Source organism: Gekko japonicus, unplaced genomic scaffold (assembly GCF_001447785.1).
Source record: "Gekko japonicus isolate JY-2015 unplaced genomic scaffold, Gekko_japonicus_V1.1 scaffold1554, whole genome shotgun sequence".
NCBI classification, from domain to species: Eukaryota; Metazoa; Chordata; class Lepidosauria; order Squamata; family Gekkonidae; genus Gekko; species Gekko japonicus.
The window spans coordinates 78766-100746 of NW_015173181.1; the positions used below are offsets into that span (position 1 = coordinate 78766).

Below are 21981 nucleotides of genomic sequence, written 5' to 3' on the forward strand. Positions count from 1 at the left end.
CTATACCTTGTGGCTAATAGCCACTGATGGACCTCTGCTCCATATGCTTATCTAATTCCCTTTTGAAGCTGTCCATGCTTGTAGCACCCACCACTTCCTGTGGCAGTGAATTCCATGTGTTAATCACTCTTTGGGTGAAGAAGTACTTCCTTTTATCCGTTCTAACCCGACCGCTCTGCAGTTTCATGGAGTGCCCACGAGTTCTTGTATTGTGAGAAAGGGAGAAAAGTACCTCTTTCTTTACCTGCTCTTTCCCATGCATAATCTTATAAACCTCGATCATGTCACCCCTCAGTCGTCTTTTCTCCAAGCTAAAGAGCCCTAAGCGCTTTAACCTTTCCTCATAGGGAAAGTGTTCCAACCCTTTTATCATTCGAGTTGCTCTTTTCTGCACTTTTTCCAAAGCTATAATATCCTTTTTAAGGTGCGGTGACCAGAACATTGAGCTGGAAATTCTTCTGATTTAATTACAACCTGTTGGTTCTGGTCCGACCTTCTGGGGCAACAGACAGCAACTCTGCCCCATCCTCTATATGACAGCCCTTCAAGTACTTGAAGATGGTTATCATAAGAACATAAGAACATAAGAGACGCCAATGTTGGATCAGGCCAAAGGCCCATCCAGTCCAACACTCTGTGTCACACAGTGGCCAGAAATACCAGTGCCATCAGGAGGTCCACCAGTGGGGCCAGGACATTAGAAGCCCTCCCACTGTTGACCCCCCCCCCAAGCACCAAGAAGACAGAGCATCACTTGCCCCAGAGCCCCTAGCTATACCTTGTGGCTAATAGCCACTGATGGACCTCTGCTCCATATGCTTATCTAATTCCCTTTTGAAGCCGTCCATGCTTGTAGCACCCACCACTTCCTGTGGCAGTGAATTCCAAGTGTTAATCACTCTTTGGGTGAAGAAGTACTTCCTTTTATCCGTTCTAACCCGACCGCTCAGCAATTTCATGGAGTGCCCACGGGTTCTTGTATTGTGAGAAAGGGAGAAAAGTACCTCTTTCTTTACCTGCTCTTTCCCATGCATAATCTTATAAACCTCGATCATGTCACCCCTCAGTCGTCTTTTCTCCAAGCTAAAGAGCCCTAAGCGCTTTAACCTTTCCTCATAGGGAAAGTGTTCCAACCCTTTTATCATTCGAGTTGCCCTTTTCTGCACTTTTTCCAAAGCTATAATATCCTTTTTAAGGTGTGGTGACCAGAACTGCACACAGTATTCCGAATGAGGTCGCACCATTGATTTATATAGGGGCATTATGATATTGGCTGATCTGTTTTCAATACCCTTCCTAATAATCCCCAGCATAGCATTGGCCTTTTTTATTGCAGTCACACACTGTCTCGACATTTTCAGTGAGTTATCTACTACAACTCCAAGATCTCTCTCTTGTTCTATTCTATGTGGCTCTTACACTGAGCAAGTTTGGCTACCCCTGGTGTAGTGGTTAAGAGCATGGACTCTAATCTGGGAGAACCGGGTTCGATTCCCCACTCCTCTACAGCAGCTGCTGGAGTGATGTTGGGTCAGTCACAAGTTCTCTCAGAGCTGTTCATAAAAAGAGCAGTCCATGAAAGAGCTCTCTCAGCCCCACCTACCTGTCTGTTGTGGGGAGAGGAAGGGAAGGAGACCAGACCGTAAGCCGCTCTGAGACTCCAAGTGAAGGGCAGGATATAAATCTAATCTCTTCTCCTCCTCTTCTTCTTTTACATAGGATTCCGGGCTCAGACCCTGCTATCTCCAGTTACAGGTAGCAGCAAACGTTGGGGACCTCCTTTCTCAGTCTGAAACCCTGGCGAGGTGCTCACAGTTAGAATGGACAATGCTAGCTTGACAGAGCAATGAATGCCCTGACCTAGGCCATGGTCACAGTGGTGTCCTGGTGTAATATGGTGCCGCCTCTAATTGAACCAGTTTAAAGTGTTGCGGGGCATATCGGCCACACGGCACACCCTGCTGCGGGTTACTTGTGGAGACATCCACATTATTGCAGCGCCTCAGCCATGGAACACACTGTCAAAAACATCCCAAAATGCATGTGTGTGCATAACCCTCCCTAGTGGCAGAATGGGTCTGCAGGTTCAGACTGCCAAATCGGTTCTGCGCGCACTCCCCCGCTTTCAGACATCCAGCCACGCGCAACGACACTGTGGGGGACCGAAAACATCACTTGTGATGTGGTCAGTGTTCCCTCTAAGCTGAGTTAGTGTGAGCTAGCTCACAATTTTTTAGCCTCCGGCTCACACATTTTTGTCTTCGCTCAGGAAGGATGGCTCCAGAGCAAACTAATTTATGCAGTAGCCAAATCGCCTGCTCACAACTTTTAATTCCAGTAGCTCACAAAGTAGGATTTTTGCTCATAAGACTCCACAGCTTAGAGGGAACATTGGATGTGGTGCCTTTTTACCCCGGCTCCAAGTCATCCTATGATAAGATAAGGATAGCTGGGGAATGCCTGACAGATGTCGCTGTCTGACTGTGCCCATTTGATCTGGAGGGGAGGAGTGGCTGTGTCGGGCCAAACTGCCCGTGTGATCATGGCCCTAGATCGCCCCGTCTGTCCCAGTCTTGTCGGATCTCAGAAGCTAAGCAGGGTCCGCCCTGGTTTGTACTTGGATGGGAGACCACCAAGGAAGCCCAGGGTCACTCTGCAGAGGCAGGCAGTGGCAAGCCACCTCTGTTCATCTCTTCCCTTGAAAACCCTACAGGGTCACCATGAGTTGGCTGCAACTTGACGGCACTTTCCACCACCACTGAGCAATGGATAAGTCGTCTTGTTAACTTCATAAACCATTGTTTTTACACAATTTTAGAACTGCAGCTCCACGACAAAGATCGATGAACAGCGCAACTGATCTCTGAAAAGTCCTAAAATATGCCCAGAAATCATGCTGAATTAAAAGTGTTCCCCCTTTTTCCCCCCCTGTAGGATACAGAAGTCCTTAACACGGCCATTCTGACAGGGAAGACGGTGTCCATTCCTGTAAAAGTGATCGCCGTAGAAGAAGATGGGTCAGTGAGCGATGTATCGGAGTCCACGGACTGCCGATCAGCTGATGAAGATGTCCTAAAGGTAAGGCAGTTACGGCAAAGTCCTGAAGGACTCATGGATTGCCTTAGTGGTCCATCAAGTCTCCATTTCTGGTTCCACCTATAACTGCAGCTTGGCCTTTTTTCTGCTAGCTGGGCATCTGACAGCAATGCTGACTCTGTGAGCTTAGGCAGATCGTGAGAGGGAGGGCAGGAAGGGATGAATGAGTGCTTAGTCCTCGTGGCCCTTTCTTACGTGCCCAGGGAAATTCCGATGGCTGCTTTGGGGTCAGGAAGCCATTTTCTCCAATCCAGTTTGGCTGGAGATCCTGGAGGGGTTTTTGTTTGCTTTGCCATCTTCTGGGCACGGAGCAGGGGTCCCTGGGGGTGTGGGGAGAGAGGTAGTTTGTGAATTTCCTGCATTGTGCAGGGGGTTGGACTAGGTGACAACGGTGGTCCCTTCTGGCTCGATGATTCCATGCTGTTTTCTCTCACCTTCAGGGATTCAGAAAGAATATTATTTCTGTACACGAGGGTTCATGTTAGCAGCCATTGCTAATATCCGTTGATCAAGAGCTTTCCTCTGAGAATCTGTCTAATGCCTTCTGTCGAAATCTGTTTAGGATTGAAGAACCTCCGTACTATTTCTGCAGCCTCTGGGAAGGGAAATCTCCCTTCTGGATTTCTCGGCACTAATTACCTCTTCTTTTTAAAGCGTTGATGACCTGACACAGCCATTTTGGTTGCTACCCGTGGATATCCGTTTGATTGCCTAAGACTTGCAACTTTGTATTTTTAACTCATCGGTCTAACCTTCTTTGCCAGGGTGGGTAATTCTTCAAAGACTTCAGACGCTTTGTCAGGGAATCGTTAGCAGGATCTTTAACGGGCAGGGAAATATCAGGCTCGGCCTCGTACACGTTCGGAAAGGGATTGCTCTGGTTTTCCGCCAGACCTTGAAATCCCCCCTTCTTCTCTTACTTTTTAAGGACGTTGAATGAGTTCATTTATTGACTGCAGTGAAACTCCTGGAGAGGGAAGGAGGTCCAGCGGGTTCAGCGAATGATTTTTTGTGGCTTCCTTCTTCTGCTGATGAGACATGAAAAAGTACCTTTTGATAACAGTAGACTAAAAATGACTCAGAGTATCTTCTGAGGGCTCCATGGACAGAAGGGATGGGGTGGTGGTTCCTCCAGGGTTCTCTGATAAGATCAGAACATTGAGATCACGAGGGAGGGTCTGATGGCATCATTACTTCTGTTTGAACATTGCTGAACAGATGAAGCTGCCTTATACTGAATCAGACCTGGGGTCTATCAAGATAAGAACGCAAGAGAAGCCAATGTTGGATCAGGTCAGTTCCCTTCCTAATAATCCCTAGTATAGCGTTGGCCTTTTTTATTGCAGTTGCACACTGTCTGTCTTGGTCAGTCTCTGCCAGTTCGGACCCCAGTCTTGTCTACTCAGATTGGCAGCAGCTCTCCAGGGCCTCAGGCAGAGATCTTTCCCATCACATCCTACCTGATCCTTTCAGCTGGAGATGCAGGGGATTGAACCTGGGACCTTCTGAATGCAAAGCAGAGGCTCTGCCACTGAGCCATGGCCCCTACCGAGGGAGGAACAGTGTTGGTTTTGGAAGATGTTATGCTTTTGGCCCTCCCCATAGGAACCCAGCATCATGAATGCTTGGTGGTGGAAACCTTCTCTGAACAATGAGGCCTTTGCCAGACATCTGGAGTGAGGGAGAGAGTTTGTAAAATAACTTTCTGTGAAGGAGGTTTCCCAATTCCATCTCCTGCATGCACCAGCAGGTTAAAAATCTACTCAGATTCAGCCGGAGAAAATAGCATGGGGGTGGGGAGCGCCTCTCCTTTTAGAAGATGGGTGCAAAATGCATTTTCTTTCAGAACGATTTGATATTGAAATAAAGTTTCATTTATTAATTAATACCCCTGCCCTTTCTCCCCAGTGGGGACCCAAAGTGGCTTTCATTGTTCTCCTCCATTTTATTTTCACGACAACTCTGTGAGGTAGGCTAGGCCAAAAGAGCGTGACTGGCCCAAGCAAGCTTCCATGGCACGAGTGGGGATTCGAACCTGGGACTCCCGGATACTAGTGCAGCACTCTTAACTAGGGGCATGCATTCGGATAACTGATACCTTATCAGTTTCCTCAGAGGGAATAATGGACCCAAAAATTCAGAAACCTGGAAAAAACGAATCTGAATAACATACCATTATTTGGAACTTGGGAATACCGATATTTTGGGGGTCCAGTATACCCGAATCCCCCCCAAAATGATTTTTTTGCGCACCCCTACTCTTAAGCACTATGCTACACTGGCTTGCCAAATGCAGATGTAGCTAATTAATGCCACGTGGTCCGAACCTGTGCTCAGTGCAAGAAATTCAAACCTTGAGCACTCCTATCCAAGCTTTGCTTGAAGACCACCAGTGATGAAGACCCTCCCCCAATCCAGGTAATCGACTCCATTATTGAACTGTTTATTTATTGATTTCAATATTTATATCCTGCTTTTCTCTCCGAGGGGGACCCAAAGCAGCTTACCACATTCTCCCTTCATCCATTTTGTCCTTAGAACAGCCCTGCAAGGTAGGCTAGTCTGAGAGAGAACGAATGGCTCAAGGGTACCCAGCCAGCTTCCGTGGCAGAGGGTAGATCTGGGCGTGAGTCTCATAGATCCTTATCTGACGCCCCCACCCCTGTGCTCCACCACCTGTTCTCACTGGGTGGAAGTTTCTCCCAATGAGATCTGCCCTTCTGTATTACTTGACTCACGGATTGTCCAATATGCAAAGAAGTCTTTAATTGCATGACGGCCATTGTCAGTCCTTTTATTTCTACTTATTTATTTATTTATTTAATTTCTAAGATGACGCATGGGATAGAGCAGGTCGAGAAAGAAGTCCTTTTCTCCCTTTCTCACAATGCAAGAACTCCTGGGCACTCCATGAAATTGCTGAGCGGTCGGGTTAGAAAGGATAAAAGGAAGTCCTTCTTCACCCAAAGAGTGATGAATACATGGAATTCACTGCCCCAGGAGTAGGCGGCGGCTACAAGCATGGACGGCTTCAAGAAGGAATTGGATAAACCTATGGAGCAGTGGTCCATCAGTGGCTATTAGCCACAAGGTATAGATAGGAACTCTCTATCTGGGGCAAGGGATGCTCTGTCTTCTTGGTGCTGGGGGGGGCAACAGTGGGAGGGCTTCTAGTGTCCTGGCCCCACTGGTGGGCCTCCTGATGGCACCTGGTATTTTTGGCCACTGTGTGACAGAGTGTTGGACTGGATGGGCCATTGGCTTGATCCAACCTTGGCTTATGTTCTTACTGGTGTGTAATTTTCATCAGACACCAGCAGAGTCACGTGAAGCTGCTTTATACTGTCTGCTCAGGGTCAGTACTGTCTACTCAGACTGGTAGCATCTCTCCAGGGTCTCGGGTAGAGGTCTTTCAAATCCCCTGATCCTCTTAATTGGAGATGCGAGGAGACGAACCTGGGACCTTCTGCACAGAAAGCAGATGCTCAGCCACTGAGCCATCGCCTCTCCCCTGCCGTGCTTATCTGACGGGGAGCTTTCTTGCATGTCACCCCACAATAAACCCTCTAAAGTTCTACGTTTTGCCAGTTCGTTGCTTGGCCTTCGTTGCTTCCCTCTGTCCTCTTATCACTTCGTTATTGCAGACAGAGATGTGTTAAGATAGCTCTCATGGACTGATCTCTCGGTGTTAATTGAGTCCCATACTTTCAGGGGTCTTTCTGTGTCAGTGAGCACGAAGGGAAGTTAGCTGGGGAAATGTAATTTTAAAGGCTTAGGTTCTCACTCAGATTAATGTCTGAGTGAGAACCTCTACTCTCTGCCCTCTACTCTTATTGGATGGATGGATGGATGGATGGATGGATGGATGGATGGATGGAGATGTAGACGTAACTAACCTGATATCTCAGATTAGGTCCAATTTGGTGGGCACACCTGCAAGCCATTATAGAATTCTGATGATGCAGAAGAAAAAGAAGAAGAGGAGGAGGAGGAGGAGGAGGAGACTGGATTTACACCCCACCCTTCACTACCCAAAGGAGTCTCTGGGCACCTTACAATCTCCTTTCCCTTCCCCTCCCCACAACAGACACCCTGTAAGGTAGGTGGGGCTGAGGGAGCTCTTTCGGGAACTGCTCCTGAGAGAACAGCTCTAAAAGAACTTGTGACTGACCCAAGGTCACTCCAGCAGCTGTATGTGGAGGAGTGGGGAATCAAACCAGTTCTCCCAGATTAGAGTCCGCGCTCCTAACCACTATACCAAACTGGCTCTCAATGGAAGCAAGAGAAGTGATGAACGTTTTTCATTCTTTTTCTGCTCCTGCTGTTCACTATTCATTCCCATTATCACAGTGTTCATACCCATTCACATTCCGAATTCTTTTCTGTCAGTTTCAATGGGAAATATGTTTCTGGCTGTACATTTCTTTTTGTTTGTTTGTTTCACACCCCGTTGGCATGAAAGTTTGAAAGACTGTGTCCCGTACTCATGGGATCCCGCCTTCCAGTTTCAGGCCATTAAGGCAGTGTCCCCTTTTTATAGGCAATTAAAGCAAAAGATGACCCTGGCGACCAAGATCAAGTTAGAACAAATTTAAAGTCCAGGGGTACCTTTAAGACCAACAAAGGTTTATTCAAGGTATGAGTTTTCATGTGCAAAGCACGCTTTTTCAAATACAGTGGAACAGGAGGTAAGGTTCAAACGTATAGAAGGCTGAATGGCAAATTAACATGTAACGTGATGAAGATGTTTGGGCAGGAAGAAAGTTGATGTGGTGTTGGACGAGAGTATTACAGAAACCCATGGACCTCCAGCAAGACACATCAGACCCTCATTTTACCACATGTGGTGGCATTGTGAAAGATCTAAGAAATATTGGGTAATGGTACATGAAATCTTGCAAAGGGTACTAGGGACGGTAGTACCATTTACACCAGAGACTTTGTTGTTGAATATTCTACCTGATAATTCTAACAAAGATGATCGTTATTTGATTGTTTTTTTAACTACTGCTGCAAGAATTCTCTATGCAAAATATTGGAAATTACCGGAGATACCAACAAAACGAGAACTAGTAAATAAAATCTTGGAGGCCGCGGAATTGGATAAATTGACTTTATTGATAAAAGGCGCAACAGATTTGACATTCCAGAATACTTGGTCACGGTTCTATAATTGGTGTGATAAATATATGTAGGCAAGCTTGCAAGGGACAGACTAAGAGTTTACTAAATGAAATATTTACCTGTTAGGATGATAGAGACAGAAAAGTTGCTTACACAGTTCATGAGAAATTGTTATTAAGGTGGAATAGGCATCAGTATAAATATTGGTAAAATTGAAAATAACCTCCATGTATTTGTATGTACTGTTAGTATGTATGTATATGTTATGATTGTTTGTGTATGTTATGTGGAAAATGTAATAAAACCCTGCCCCTTTGGGGGCAGTTTAAAAAAAAAAAGAGCCTCTGATTCAGAGGGTTCTAGATAAAATCAAGCCTGAACGCTCCCTAGAAGCTAAATTGAGGCTATTGTACTTTGGTCATGTATGAGAAGACAAGAGTCACTGGAAAAGGCAAGAATGCCAGGAAAAGTTGAAGGCAGCAGGAAAAGAGGAAGAGGAAGAGTAACCATGAGATGGTTTGACTCAGTTAAGGAAGCCATGGCCCTCGGTTTGAAAGGGACATACATTTATACGGTCTCCATAAACCGGAAGTAACTGGACAGCACTCAACACACACATAACACAAAGCAAAAGACATTTCCAGCTCTATTTCTTTTTTAAAAATTTCCAGACACAGTTTGAGATGATGAGTACCCCTGATGGGAAAATCCCCCCCCCCAATTGTCAGCAAGTTTTGAATTTTTCGTCCTCCAAATCCTCATTTCCATTTTGTTCCTTCCTTGCCCAAATCTATCCCATAAATTTTTCTTTTTGCACTGTTTTCTCTTTCCTCGCTGCTGTTATTTTCCTTCCTAAAATGCATGCATTTTTCAACATGGTTTTTGTATCACCAATTCAGCATTGTAGATGATACATAGACATATGATAAATGCCGTGTATATATCATAAAAAACCTATACGAAATATTTACACAATACAAACAAATCTGTAAAGCCAACAGTGAAAAGCTGACGACTGAAACCAAAAAAAAAGAGTGTATGATAAAGTAGATATTTGCCCATCCTCATTTTATGGGCAATTAAAATTCACACATGTACACGGGAATTTGTGTGCTACTGAATCAGACCATCGGTCCATCAAGATCTGTATTGTCCTCTTAGACCGGTGGTGGCTCTCAGTGGGTCTCAGGCTGAAGTTTTTCTCATCACCTCCTACCTGGTCCTTCTAACTGGAGATGCTGGGGATTGAACTTGGGACCTTCTATTGGGTGTTGTAAATAAGAAGCAGGAGACTGACCAGTTATGAAGGTGCACAGAGAGTTTATATAGTTATAAAGGTGAATATATACAGAGATATTTACAGGCTATTGAACAGCATGTCATGCCTTAGTCTATGAGAACTGAGTCCCCCCCCCCCCAGCTTACTAAGCTGATAGCTATTATGCTAAACCCCAGCCAATCTCTAACAAGGTGATGTAATCACTAACTCTAACAAGCCCTGAAAGAGCAACACCTGCTAGAAAACACCTGGCTGTAATTACATGATTACTAGCATGACAGCTAGGTCTGACAAACAGATCAAACTGATCCATAGTAACTGCTTGCTACCTCTATCACTCTGACATATATCTCAATACCTTTTGCATGCCAAGCAGATGTTCTATCACTGAGCCGTGACCCCTCCCACACTGCTAGTAGGGACTACTCAGATTGGCAGTGTCATGACCTCAGGGATCTCCACCTTCAGCCGCCACCACTCTGGACTTCAGGTCCCCTGAGAAGGCCCAGGGTACCCTCCCAAGCCCATCCAAAAATGCCCCTTTTACAGCCGAGAAAACATGAGCGTGATGACCAAGGCAGAGAAACAGTGAAACAGAAAGGGTTTGTTTGTACAGAACTGGGCTGGGGAAAAACAGGACAAGGCAAGGTGCTTTAAAAGGGTATAACAATGTTGAAAAGGCAAAATAAACAGGATCCTAACGCGACTACCTGTTACTACTTCCAGGCCCACAGCCTGCCTAGCACTCACGCTGAGCCCAGTGGGGATCTTTCTCTCCCCCAGACCAGCCTGTCCCCACAGTGACCAGGCCGCAGAGAGAGACGGGGGAAAAACCACCTCCGTTTTCCACAGTTACCAGCTAAGACCCCTCTCCTCACAGTATGCAACACTCCTCACAGAATCTCCCTCTCTGATTGGCTATAGCCCATTGCTAAGCCTTATGGGGACTGTAGGCTGCCTGCTTTCACTGGCAGCCTGGTCTCTCCTGGGACCAGGCTGCACCAGGCCCCGCTCCCAGTCCTGCACAGATCATGACAGACAGTGATTCTCCAGGGTCTCGGGCAGAGGTCTTTCTCATCACCTGCTAGCTGATTTTAACTGGGGGGTGCCGGGGATTGAACATGAGACCTTCTGCATGCCAAGCAGATGCTCTTATCACTGAGCCACGGCCGCTCACTCTCACTTGCAGAATGGGCACAGGGAGGTGTCTGCAACTCTAGGCGACTGACTCAAAGGCCAAACGAGCAGAGGGAGATATTTCACTGCCTGAGAAAGGCAGAGTGACACAGTTGACTAGCATCTTGCATTTGAGTGCCTCGGACTACGAGGGGGCTTACAAGTGAAATCGGCAAACAAATGCAAATTTAGCAGCGTGGCTTACCTCCCTGTCATTTATATTCAGGTCCTCAGAGGTCCCCTATTGATTTTCCTTCTCCAGCTTTGGCCCTTCTCTCCCCAGCCCGGCGTGGGCAAAATGCTGTAATCAGCTTCGTCAAGCCGGGCGTGTGTAATTGCCTAATTTCGTGCTCCTTTACCCCATTAATTCCGTCCCTTGTTATTCCTTTCTAATTACAGAGATGTGTCATGTCCCCTTGGCCACAACGAGCAGCAGCCTGGCTTTCCTTAACCTTTTGTGCCTGCTTAGTAGATTTTGATTAAGCAGATGAAGTCAGGCGGCTCCGGGGACAGGCCTTGGGTTTGTGTGTGTTTCCCCCTCCCCAAATTTGGCCTTTCCAGGAAGGCATGGGAAGGCACGGGCCTCGTGCCTGGAAACTCCGACATTATCTACTCTCTGTTTGTTCACCTCTTGGAGGAAAGGTCTGGTTTTTGGCGCAGAACCCAGCCAGTGCAAGAGGCCTAGTCACTTTTATTTATTAACTGCCCCAAATGCCCATAATTATGACAAATTCCAAAGGGGTAGCCGCGCTGGCTCGCTGTAGCGAAAGAAATAAAGCGTCTGGCGGTACCTTGAAAGCCAACACGTTTACTGTGGCCGAAGCTTCCACGAAACGAGGCCCGTTTCTTCAGCGGCACAAAACGTTACTTTCAGCTGACAGGAGGAGATATCCGTGGGGGTGAAGTCCAAACAGTTTTGCCGGGACAGACCAAGAAATTCTGTAGACTGTTGGTTCCAAGGGGCAAGGGTCCCCGAGGGACAGGCTAGACCCTAGACTACAGCCTTTTTGAGCCTGCATGTGCCTTTGGAATTCTGATCAAGACGGGTGGCCGTCTTCGTCTGTCTGTAGCAGTCGAAAAGAGCAAGAGTCCAGGAGCACCCTAAAGATTAACAAAATTTGTGGCAGGGTGTGGCAGAACAGTCCCACTCTGGCCTTCTTTTCCACCCTGCCCTCCTGGGTTTTCCCAAGACCTGGAGGGGCTTTTCTCTTCCTGTTTAACCGCTGCCACCACCTGACCTTTGTAGGAATTGCCCACTGGACTCCCAACTTCCCTTCCATGTTCTGAGGCCTTGTCTCTTTGTCTCCCACTACCTAGAGTCTGGTTACCATGGGGACAGCTTGCTGCCTTATGCACCAGTAGGGGAGTAGTCTCTTTCCAACGGACTGCCCTCTTCTTCCTCCTGGTGCTCCTTTTAAAATAGCATGCCCAAGATGTCTGTCTGTGTGGCACAGAGAACCACTACCAGGATCAAAAGTTATAAAGCACTTATTAAAAGAAAGTGTTCCCAAGCATACTTTTAGCATAGCACCAAACCGAGCAAGGGATTCCAAAGGGCAGGCTAAAATGAAATTCCTCTTCCCCTCCCTCTATACATGCACTATCAGTTGTTAAATATAAGGCAGGCTTCTTAGTTTAGAAAGTTACAGATCTTTTGCAGGAATCCCATTACCTTCAGCCGCAGTGGCTCAGAGGTTAAGACGCTGAGCTGCAGACCGGAAGGTCTGTAGGTCGGCAGTTCGAGATCCGAGTGCTGCGTGATGTAGTGAGCTCCCGTCTCTGGCTCCAGCTCCTGCCAACCTAGCAATTCGAAAGCAACAAATTGCAAGTATGGGAATTCGCTTCAATGGGAAGGTAACAGCGTTCCGTGCGCCTCGGCGTTTAGTCATGTCGGCCACATGACCATGGAAACATCTTCGGACAGTGCTGTCTCTTCGGCTTGGAAACAGAGATGAGCACCGCCCCCTAGAGTCGGATTTGACTAGCTTTCAAGCAAGAGAAATCTTTACCTTTACCTTTACATTACCTTCAAGCCTCCTTCAAGTGTCCAAGCCAACACATGGCTATGGCCACCTCTTCCAGACCTCAGTTAAGAGTTCTGTCTGCTTCAATGGAATCAGCCCCCCAAAAGACCCTCCTCCTTGCTCTCAGGAGTTTTATCATCTCTTTCCCCACCCACTGGCCAGGTCAGGCTGGGTCCAAGAAGCTTTTCCTGAAGTCTCCAGAAGTTTCTTCAAAAGATGCTGAATGAGGCGCTGCACCATCTGCTGGAACAAGTCATGTCATTGCACCAAGAATTTGACACTCAACAACTGCAGCGGACTGAGATGGCCAAAAAAACCAGAGCAAACGCAGCAAGAGCTTAAAGAGGTGGATGCCAACACCAAGAAGCTTAAAAAACAAATGCCGGAGATGGAGAAAAAGGATCAGCTGACGAGTCTCATTTGTTACAGCTGCAAATGGAAAGGGCAAGCTATACCCTTAGATTTCAAGGGATCCCCGAAGAGATGGGAGAAAATTTGAAACAGATTATGTGTGACTCTTTAGGCCCTGTGGCAGATATTAAAGCGGATACTTTACAAAGCGAAATAGATACGATCTTTAGGTCGTATTCTGAATTCACAAGAAAGAATAATCTGCCCAGGGAAGTGATGGTGAGGTTCTTCAGACGGCAAGTGCGAGATCAAATACTCAAAGTGACAAGTGGAGTTAACTTGAAAATCAAGGACAAAGAAATAAATTTTTTGAAGGACATTCCATTTGAAATAAGAAAGCAAAGAACGAAATTTAGAGACTTGGCTTTATTTTTACAGAAAAATGACATCCCCTACAGATGGATCGTGCCCAAAGTCATAATCTTCAAATTCACAGATAAAAAGGAAAGAATTGACTCTCTTAAAAAGGCACATGAGTTTATACAGCATCGTAATCATCCAGCAGGAGAAGAAGAAGAGGAGGAAGGCAACAGCATCAAGGGAAGTGAAGAAGAAGGAGCAGTGACATCTTCTGATGAGGACTCAGATTCTAAACTTGGGGTGGCAACCCCAAAAACAAGTTATCATTTGAGAATGAAAAAGGATACACTGAACTAGCACTGGAGGGACACTGTCTGTCTGTCTGTCTGTCTATCTATCTCTTCATCATAATCTGTCTGTCAGTCATCATCATCTATCATCTATGTATCTGTCTGTCTATCTATCTATCATCCATCTATCATCTGTCTGTCTATCATCTATCATCATCATTATCTACCTATCTACCTATCTATCTATCTGCCTGCCTGCCTGCCTGCCTGCCTGCCTGCCTGCCTGCCTGCCTGCCTGCCTGCCTGCCTGCCTGCCTGCCTGCCTGCCTGCCTGCCTGCCTGCCTGCCTGCCTGCCTGCCTGCCTGCCTGCCTGCCTGCCTGCCTGCCTGCCTGCCTGCCTGCCTGCCTGCCTGCCTGCCTGCCTGCCTGCCTGCCTGCCTGCCTGCCTGCCTGCCTGCCTGCCTGCCTGCCTGCCTGCCTGCCTGCCTGCCTGCCTGCCTGCCTGCCTGCCTGCCTGCCTGCCTGCCTGCCTGCCTGCCTGCCTGCCTGCCTGCCTGCCTGCCTGCCTGCCTGCCTGCCTGCCTGCCTGCCTGCCTGCCTGCCTGCCTGCCTGCCTGCCTGCCTGCCTGCCTGCCTGCCTGCCTGCCTGCCTGCCTGCCTGCCTGCCTGCCTGCCTGCCTGCCTGCCTGCCTGCCTGCCTGCCTGCCTGCCTGCCTGCCTGCCTGCCTGTCTGTCTAATCTATCTATCTATCTATCTTCTGTCTGTCTATCATCTATCATCATCATTATCTACCTATCTACCTATCTATCTATCTGCCTGCCTGCCTGCCTGCCTGCCTGCCTGCCTGCCTGCCTGCCTGCCTGCCTGCCTGCCTGCCTGCCTGCCTGCCTGCCTGCCTGCCTGCCTGCCTGCCTGCCTGCCTGCCTGCCTGCCTGCCTGCCTGCCTGCCTGCCTGCCTGTCTGTCTAATCTATCTATCTATCTATATTAATCCTATCTATCTATCCTATCTATCTAGTCCCTCCAGAGCTAGTTCAGTATATTTTCCCGAAGAATCCAAACCTTTGATCTTTTTTATTGGAATGATCTCTTTGCATTGATCTTTTTAATTATTATTCCAGAAGAGGCAGGTGGATATTTCGCAAGCTTTTTTTGGGATCTCTAATCAGCTTTGCCCCCCCCCCCACTCTGTGAGGTTTAATCAGGTTTCTCTAAACACTGCTGTCAGCGAATGCATTTGTGGTTTTAATTTACCCGCACCTGCCTTTTGGCAGCACGTTCCAGGAGATGTTCCCCGGAGGATTATAATTGACACTGAAGACAGAGATGATGAGTCTGACACGCCACTGTCGTTGAAGTGCTGGCAGTTAATTTATTTGACATAAAAGCTCCTGCCACTGACAGATCTCAGCCATCTTCTCCCTCTAGTGGGTATTTTATGTTGTTGTTAGCTTCTCCCCCCCCCCCTTAAATCAGCAGCTGGAAATCTGAATGAAGGTGTCCTCCCCCAGGGTTACTAACCTCCAGGTGGTGGTTGAAGATATTCTGGGATTACAACTGAATTCCAGGCGACAGAGATCAGTTCCCCTGGCGAAAATGGCCACTTTGGAAGGTGGACTCTATGGCATTAGACCCCACTGAAGTCCCTCCCCTCCCCAAAACCTGCCCTCCTCAGGCTCCACCCCCAAAATCTCCACATATTTCCCAACCCAGAGTGGGGAACCATAGCCCCCCCCTCCACAAATGAAGCCACAGTAGATGTTTTTAATTGAAAAGGGTGTGTCTTCTCCCCCCCTGCCCCACCCAAGTGCTGCAGGGGGTGGGAAATACAGTCTCTTGGTGGTAGCCATCAGGTTGCAGCTGACGTCTGGAACCCCCTAGAGTTTCCAAGGCAAGAGACTACCAGAAGCGGTTTGCCGTTGCCATCTTCTGAGCAGCAACCTTGGACTTCCTTGGAGGTCTCCTGTCCAAGTATGAATTGGGGTGATGCTGCTTAGCTTCCAAGATCTGATGCTACTGGGCCATGGACCAACCAGGTCAGAGCCTCTTAATGCCTAAAAGACAAGAAAAGGGCGCATTCAGATGGGCAGTTAATCCATTGGCCCAGTTCTAATTTGATTCCAATCGTTTTTACCCGGTGTTGCGCAACCAGACAGCTCACCTGTGAATTGCCTAACTGCACGCAAACTCCGCGGTGGATTGTCTAGACTGCGTCCACCTGAAGGAGCCACGCAGTCGGCTTTTAAAAAAAATCTGTATGCGCATATGCGCTTCACCGTGCACTTGTTTTTCAGTTTCTGTTCTAATGCACAGACCTGGCCAGGGCTGGATGAAACGAGTCCTGGCCATCCCCCTTGCTGTTAAGATCTAGCTCAGTGGAGGGACTACTTGATGTGGGGAGAGACCTACCTTATCCTCCCTCTAGGTACCATTTCAGTTAACAAAGTCCATAAATTTCACAGGCCATTCAGAACCATGAAATAGTCCAGAACCCTTCAGCAGAGCTCAGTGGCTGTTGCTCATTTATGCACATATCGCTAAGAGTATTTTTTTTAAATGGCGGCCGTTCGGGCCCAACACGCTGATTGTGCTCTGGAACAATCAGGCGGGGGAAAGTCCGCCATTGGCCCATCGGCATCCATTAGCCCTGGACGTTCATTGGTATCTTTAAAGTCCGGCTCCCTGGCGGGGCTGAACGGGCTGATCACGGAAGCGGCACCTTTCCCAGATGTCACTGTCTGATCGTTCCCTTTAAATCCACCAGGCATTCATGCCTGGGTCGGATCTAAAGACCCGCCTGAACGCAACCAAATTTAGTGTCAGGTAAGATCAAATCAGTCAATCCTCGAAGAAATCAACCCTGACTGTTCCCTGGAAGGCCAGATAATGAAACTGAAGCTCAAATACTTTGGCCACCCAATGAGAAGGGAGCACTCCCTGGAGAAGACCCTGATGCTGGGAAAGATTGAAGGTCAAAGAAGACGGGGACGGCAAAGGATGAGATGGTCAGACAGTGTCATCGATGCAACGAACACTCAGGTTGGGGGGAACTAATGTAGAGGTTCTGGTGGCATATTGTTCTGAAACCATCTCGTGGGTTGTTTAATGTACTGTAAAAGTACAGGATTCCCGCCCATCCCTGGACTGGCCTGGGTGGGAAAAACCTGTACAGTGTGTCTGTGGCTGCAATCACACACACTAAACAATCCACTTTCAATCCACTTTTAATGCACTTTCCACCTGGATTTTACTGTATGAACTGGCAAAATCCAGTTGGAAAGAGGATTGGAAGTAGACTGAAAGTGGATTGTTTAGTGTGTGTAATCGCGGCTTGTGTGTTTGTGCTTGGAAGCCTAGAAGTCATGGTGACCTCTGGCAGCCCCTAGTGGGGCTCAGGCATTTCAGAGAGGTGGTTTATATTGCCTGCCTCTGAGTCCTGGCCCTGGTATTCCTTGGAGGTCTTCCATCTGAGTACTTGCCAGGGTCAGTCCTGTTTAGCTTCCGAGACCTGACGAGATCGGGCTTGCCTGGGCTATCCAGGGCAGGGCAAGGTCAGTATTTTCTAGAGATATTTGGACACCTGCCAGTTCGGCTCACACCCCCTTCTCTGGCTGCAAACAGGAAGTTGATTTTCCAGTCATCAGTTCAACTGTTCAGCGACCCATTTGTGTCCATTCACGGGGTTGCTTCACTGTATTCCTTCCTAACCATGCAGTGCATTGCCCTTGGGTTTTCATTCATGCACCTTCTCATGGAGTTCTACTCCCCCTTGCTGCATAACCGCTCCGCTTAGCAGGCCGTTGTGTAAATAGATAAGTAAATCAGTCACAAATCATATGAATCAGTCATGAATAGATGCTGCGTTTTAATAAAATCCTTGTTGTTGTCCAGTCGCACAGTCGAGTCCAACTCTTCGCGACCCCATGGACCACATCACTCCAGGCCTTCCTGTCTTCCGTCCTGCTCTGGAGTTTGCTTAATTTCATGTTCGCTGCCTCGATAACACTGTCCAACCATCTCGTCCTTTGCCATCCCCTTCTTCTTTGACCTTCAATCTTTCCCAGCATCAGGGTCTTCTCCAGTGAGTGCTCCCTTCTCATTGGGTGGCCAAAGTATTTGAGCTTCAGTTTCATTATCTGGCCTTCCAGGGAACAGTCAGGGTTGATTTCTTTTAGGATTGACTGATTTGATCTTCTTGCAGTCCAAGGGACTCTCAAAAGTCTTCTCCAGCACCATAATTCAAAAGAATCTATTCTTCGGTGCACAGCCTTCCTTATAGTCCAACTCTTGCAGCCATACAGTACTACTGGGAATACCATTGCTTTGACTATACGGAATTTTTGTTGGTGTGGTGATGTCTCTACTTTTTAATATGCTGTTTGGGTTTGCCATCACTTTCCACCCAAGGAGCAGGCGTCTTTTAATTTCATGGCTGCTGTCACCGTCTGCATCCTACCCTTGGGCGTTAGCCATGTCAGCCCTAGTGATGCTAATGGTTACCGACTGGTTTGAATTGGCAGTGTCTCTGCACATGCACAGCTTTGTGAAAACTTGATGCAAATCTGTCCGGCAGGCATTTGCCGCCGTTCAACACAAACAGAACAGTCTGGAGGATCAGCTCACATCTGACTGACACCTCTGAACATGGTACGTGGGATATATTCATAGCAAAACTGGCAACGTTGTCTATTCTGACTGACAGTCTCTCTCCGGGATCTCTAGCTGAGGCCTTTCCCATCACCTACTGCCTGACCTGGGTGCCCCAGGCTAGCCCAGTCTCACTAGACTTTGGAAGCCAAGCAGGGTTGACCCTGGTTAGTACTTGGGTGGGAGCCTCTGAATCCCACTGCCAAGAGGCAACATCAGGGGGAAGGGCTTGGCCTCTGTTGCCATGCTGTTGGCCCTCCGGAGGAACTGGTTGGCCACTGTGTGAGACAGGATGCTGGACTCGATGGGACCCCCAATGGTCTGATCCAGCAAGGCTCTTTTTATGTTCTTCTGAAGGCCTTGGCCTCTGTGCTCCATTGTTGGCCATCCAGAGGTGCTGGTTGGCCACTGTGTGAGACAGGATGCTGGACTCGATGGGACCCCCAATGGTCTGATCCAGCAAGGCTCTTCTTATGTTCTTCGGAAGGCCTTGGCCTCTGTGCTCCATTGTTGGCCATCCAGAGGTGCTGGTTGGCCACTGTGTGAGACAGGATGCTGGACTCGATGGGACCCCCAATGGTCTGATCCAGCAAGGCTCTTCTTATGTTCTTCGGAAGGCCTTGGCCTCTGTGCTCCATTGTTGGCCATCCAGAGGTGCTGGTTGGCCACTGTGTGAGACTGGAGGTTGGACTACATGGATCACTGGTCTGATCCAGCAGGGCTCTTCTGAAGTTCTTATGAGATGCCAGGGATTGAACCTGGGACCTTTTGTTTGTAAAAGAGGCATTCTATCACCTATCCATGGCCCCTTTTCATGTGCTGTTGTGTGTGTGTATGAGTGAGAGAACAGCCAGGAGCTAGGTACCAAAAAGCCATACTCTCTAATGACTCTAAAGAGAAAAGAATTATTTCTGTGAATGGGGGAATAATGAGAGATACAAGAGCATTCTCGAGTCAGGAAACCAGGCTTCTCGAATGAATGGAAGTGCTAATGAAGAGGATGTTCACATCTCTTTGAGTCTTATTGATCTCTTTGTTTGGATGGGGCCTTCAGGAAGACTCAGACCTGTGCAGAATTCATTACCTCCCATCTGACATCCACGGAGCAACCTGTGGGACCCAAAAGGCTTGACTTGGGGGGGGGATTTTTGCTTGTCCCTCAACAGTAGACTATCCCATATCACAAATGCAATTTGCCTGGAAGCATGGAAATAATGGGAATTGCTTTGAGACACAAAATCTAAAATCCTATTTGATGCACAGTTTCTTGTCTGAGACTTTTTGATAAGAACATGAAAAGAGTCCAGCTGGATCAGACCAGTGGTCCATGTAGTCCAGCATCCTGTCTCACACAGTGGCCAACCAGCTCCTCTAGCGAGCCAGCAACAGGGCATGGAGGCCAAGGCCTTCATCAGAGCATCAGAAGAGCCCTGCTGGATCAGACCAGTGGTCCATCTAGCCCAGCTTCCTGTCTCACACAGTGGCCAACCAGCTCCTCTAGAGTGCCAACAACAGGGTATAGAGGCCGAGGCCTTCATTAGAATATCAGAAGAGCCCTGCTGGATCAGACCAGAGGTCCATCTAGTCCACCTTCCTGTCTCACACAGTGGCCAGCCCTCTGGAGGGCCAATAACAGGGCAGAGAGACTGAAGCCTCCATCAGAATATCAGAAGAGCCCTGCTGGATCAGACTAGGGGTCCATCTAGTCCAACTTCCTGTCTCACACAGTGGGCAACCAATTCCACTTGAGGGCCAACAACAGGGCAGAGAGACTGAGGCCTTCTGCTGATGTTACCTCCTGGCTCTGGGATTCAGAGGATTTGTGCCTCTTAACATGGATGTTCCGCTCAGCCACCATGGTTAGTAGCCATCGATAGACTTACCCTCCATGAATCTATCGAATCCCCTTTTAAAGTTGTTTACTCCCGTGGCCATCACGACATCCTCCGGCAACAAATTCCACATTTGAATCACTCTTTGATGCCACAGATTAAGCTGGGGGTATTTTCTTCTGTGCTTGCAAGCTAGTGGTAGTAGACATGCCTCAGCATGTGGACCGAATGCTCTTAGTTGAGCTTTATCTTAACAGGGCTAGCCTCCATATTGGGGTTATTTTCCAGACGACCTTGCAGCTCAATTGATCTCACTGTTTCTGTGTTTGCTTGCCATGGAAGGACTCTCCTCTTTCTCAGAGGAGTTCAGGGCAGAACACAAAGCATTAATCTTGTGGTGAACTTCAGGGGTAAGGTATGCTGAGAAATGGCAGCTCGCCCAGGGCAACCTGATAAAACCTTGTGGGCTGGCAAGCATTTGGACTCACATCCAAGTCCTGTAGTGAAACAGATGATGCCAGTTCTTATTTTCTAGCAGAGTTCCGGTGTCTTTTAAAATTTCTGGGTAGTAGACAGAAATGTGACTGGTTAAAGGATGGAGGTGAAGTGATGGGGAAATTTGGCCTGAGGAGGAGGAAGAAGAAGAGATTGGATTTATACCCTCCCCTTCACTTGGAGTCTCAGGGTGGCTTACAGAGAGTCTGCAGAGGAAAGCCATGGCCAATCCACCTCTGCTTCTCCCTTGCCTTGGAAGCCCCTTGCTGGGGTTGCTGTAAGCAGGGTTGGTTCCTGGATGGGAGACCACCAAGGAAGGCTCTGCAGAGGAAGGCCATGGCCAACCACCTCTGCTTCCCCCTTGCCTTGGAAGCCCCTTGCTGGGGTTGCTGTAAGCAGGGTTGGTTCCTGGATTGGAGACCACCAAGGAAGGCTCTGCAGAGGAAGGCCATGGCCAACCACCTCTGCTTCTCCCTTGCCTTGGAAGCCCCTTTGCTGGGGTTGCTGTAAGCAGGGTTGGTTCCTGGATGGGAGACCACCAAGGAAGGCTCTGCAGAGGAAGGCCATGGCCAACCACTTCTGCTTCTCACTTGCCTTGGAAGCTCCTTGCTGGGATTGCCATAATTCAGCTGCAACTTGGCAGCACTTTAAACACACATAGATATAGATGTATAACCTCTCTGAGGTGCAAATCGGACCCTATGATTGGTGGGAAGACATCCCTCTCAGCTCCACTCTCCAGGGAGCTAAGCTGCCCCTTCTTTCCTGCAGCTCTTATTTTCCCATGAGCAGATTCTGATTAAATCCAGGGACTGTTTTCAGAGGAAGTCCTTTCTGTCTCCTTCTCTCCCTTAGCGCTGCCTTTGTGCCCGCTCCATTTATTTAGTTGTTTGCTTTTGCTTGAAAGGTTGTAAAGAAGAACTCAAAAGAGACAAAGGGCTTATTTACATTTCTTTGCCTCTTTCTTATACGCTGAAGGGGGGAGGCTGCATTGCGTCTTCTCTTCTCTTCTCCCCCTCCCTGAATTCGCTCCCCTCTTCTGCTGAGCCATAAGTGCCAGCTTTTCCCTGCCGCTCTAAAGCATCTGATCTTAAAAAGCCGGCTCTGTTGTCCTCCGTCCCCGGCAATGATTCATCTGGCAGAGTGTTTGAATGAAATATCTTTTTGGCCCCAGATTGGAAACTGTGGTTCAACTATGTGCCATCACAGCTTCTCCTTCTGAGGACTGTGGTGTATCTATTCTATCCAAATGGGAAAAGCTAAATTAAGACACGTAGAATCATAGAATGTTAGAGTTGGAAGGGAC

The 21981-nt window shown here is 48.0% G+C and overlaps 1 protein-coding gene across 1 annotated transcript in view; it reads left to right on the forward strand.

Annotated features, from left to right (window-relative positions):
* Positions 1-21981, forward strand: part of LOC107119949 (transmembrane protein 132B-like) — a 148020-nt gene that overhangs the window by 71985 nt on the left and 54054 nt on the right. Inside the window, exon 2 of the mRNA XM_015422579.1 lies at positions 2935-3078. Within this exon, the coding sequence (XP_015278065.1) occupies positions 2935-3078 (144 nt within the window). The remainder of the gene's footprint in view (positions 1-2934; positions 3079-21981) is intronic.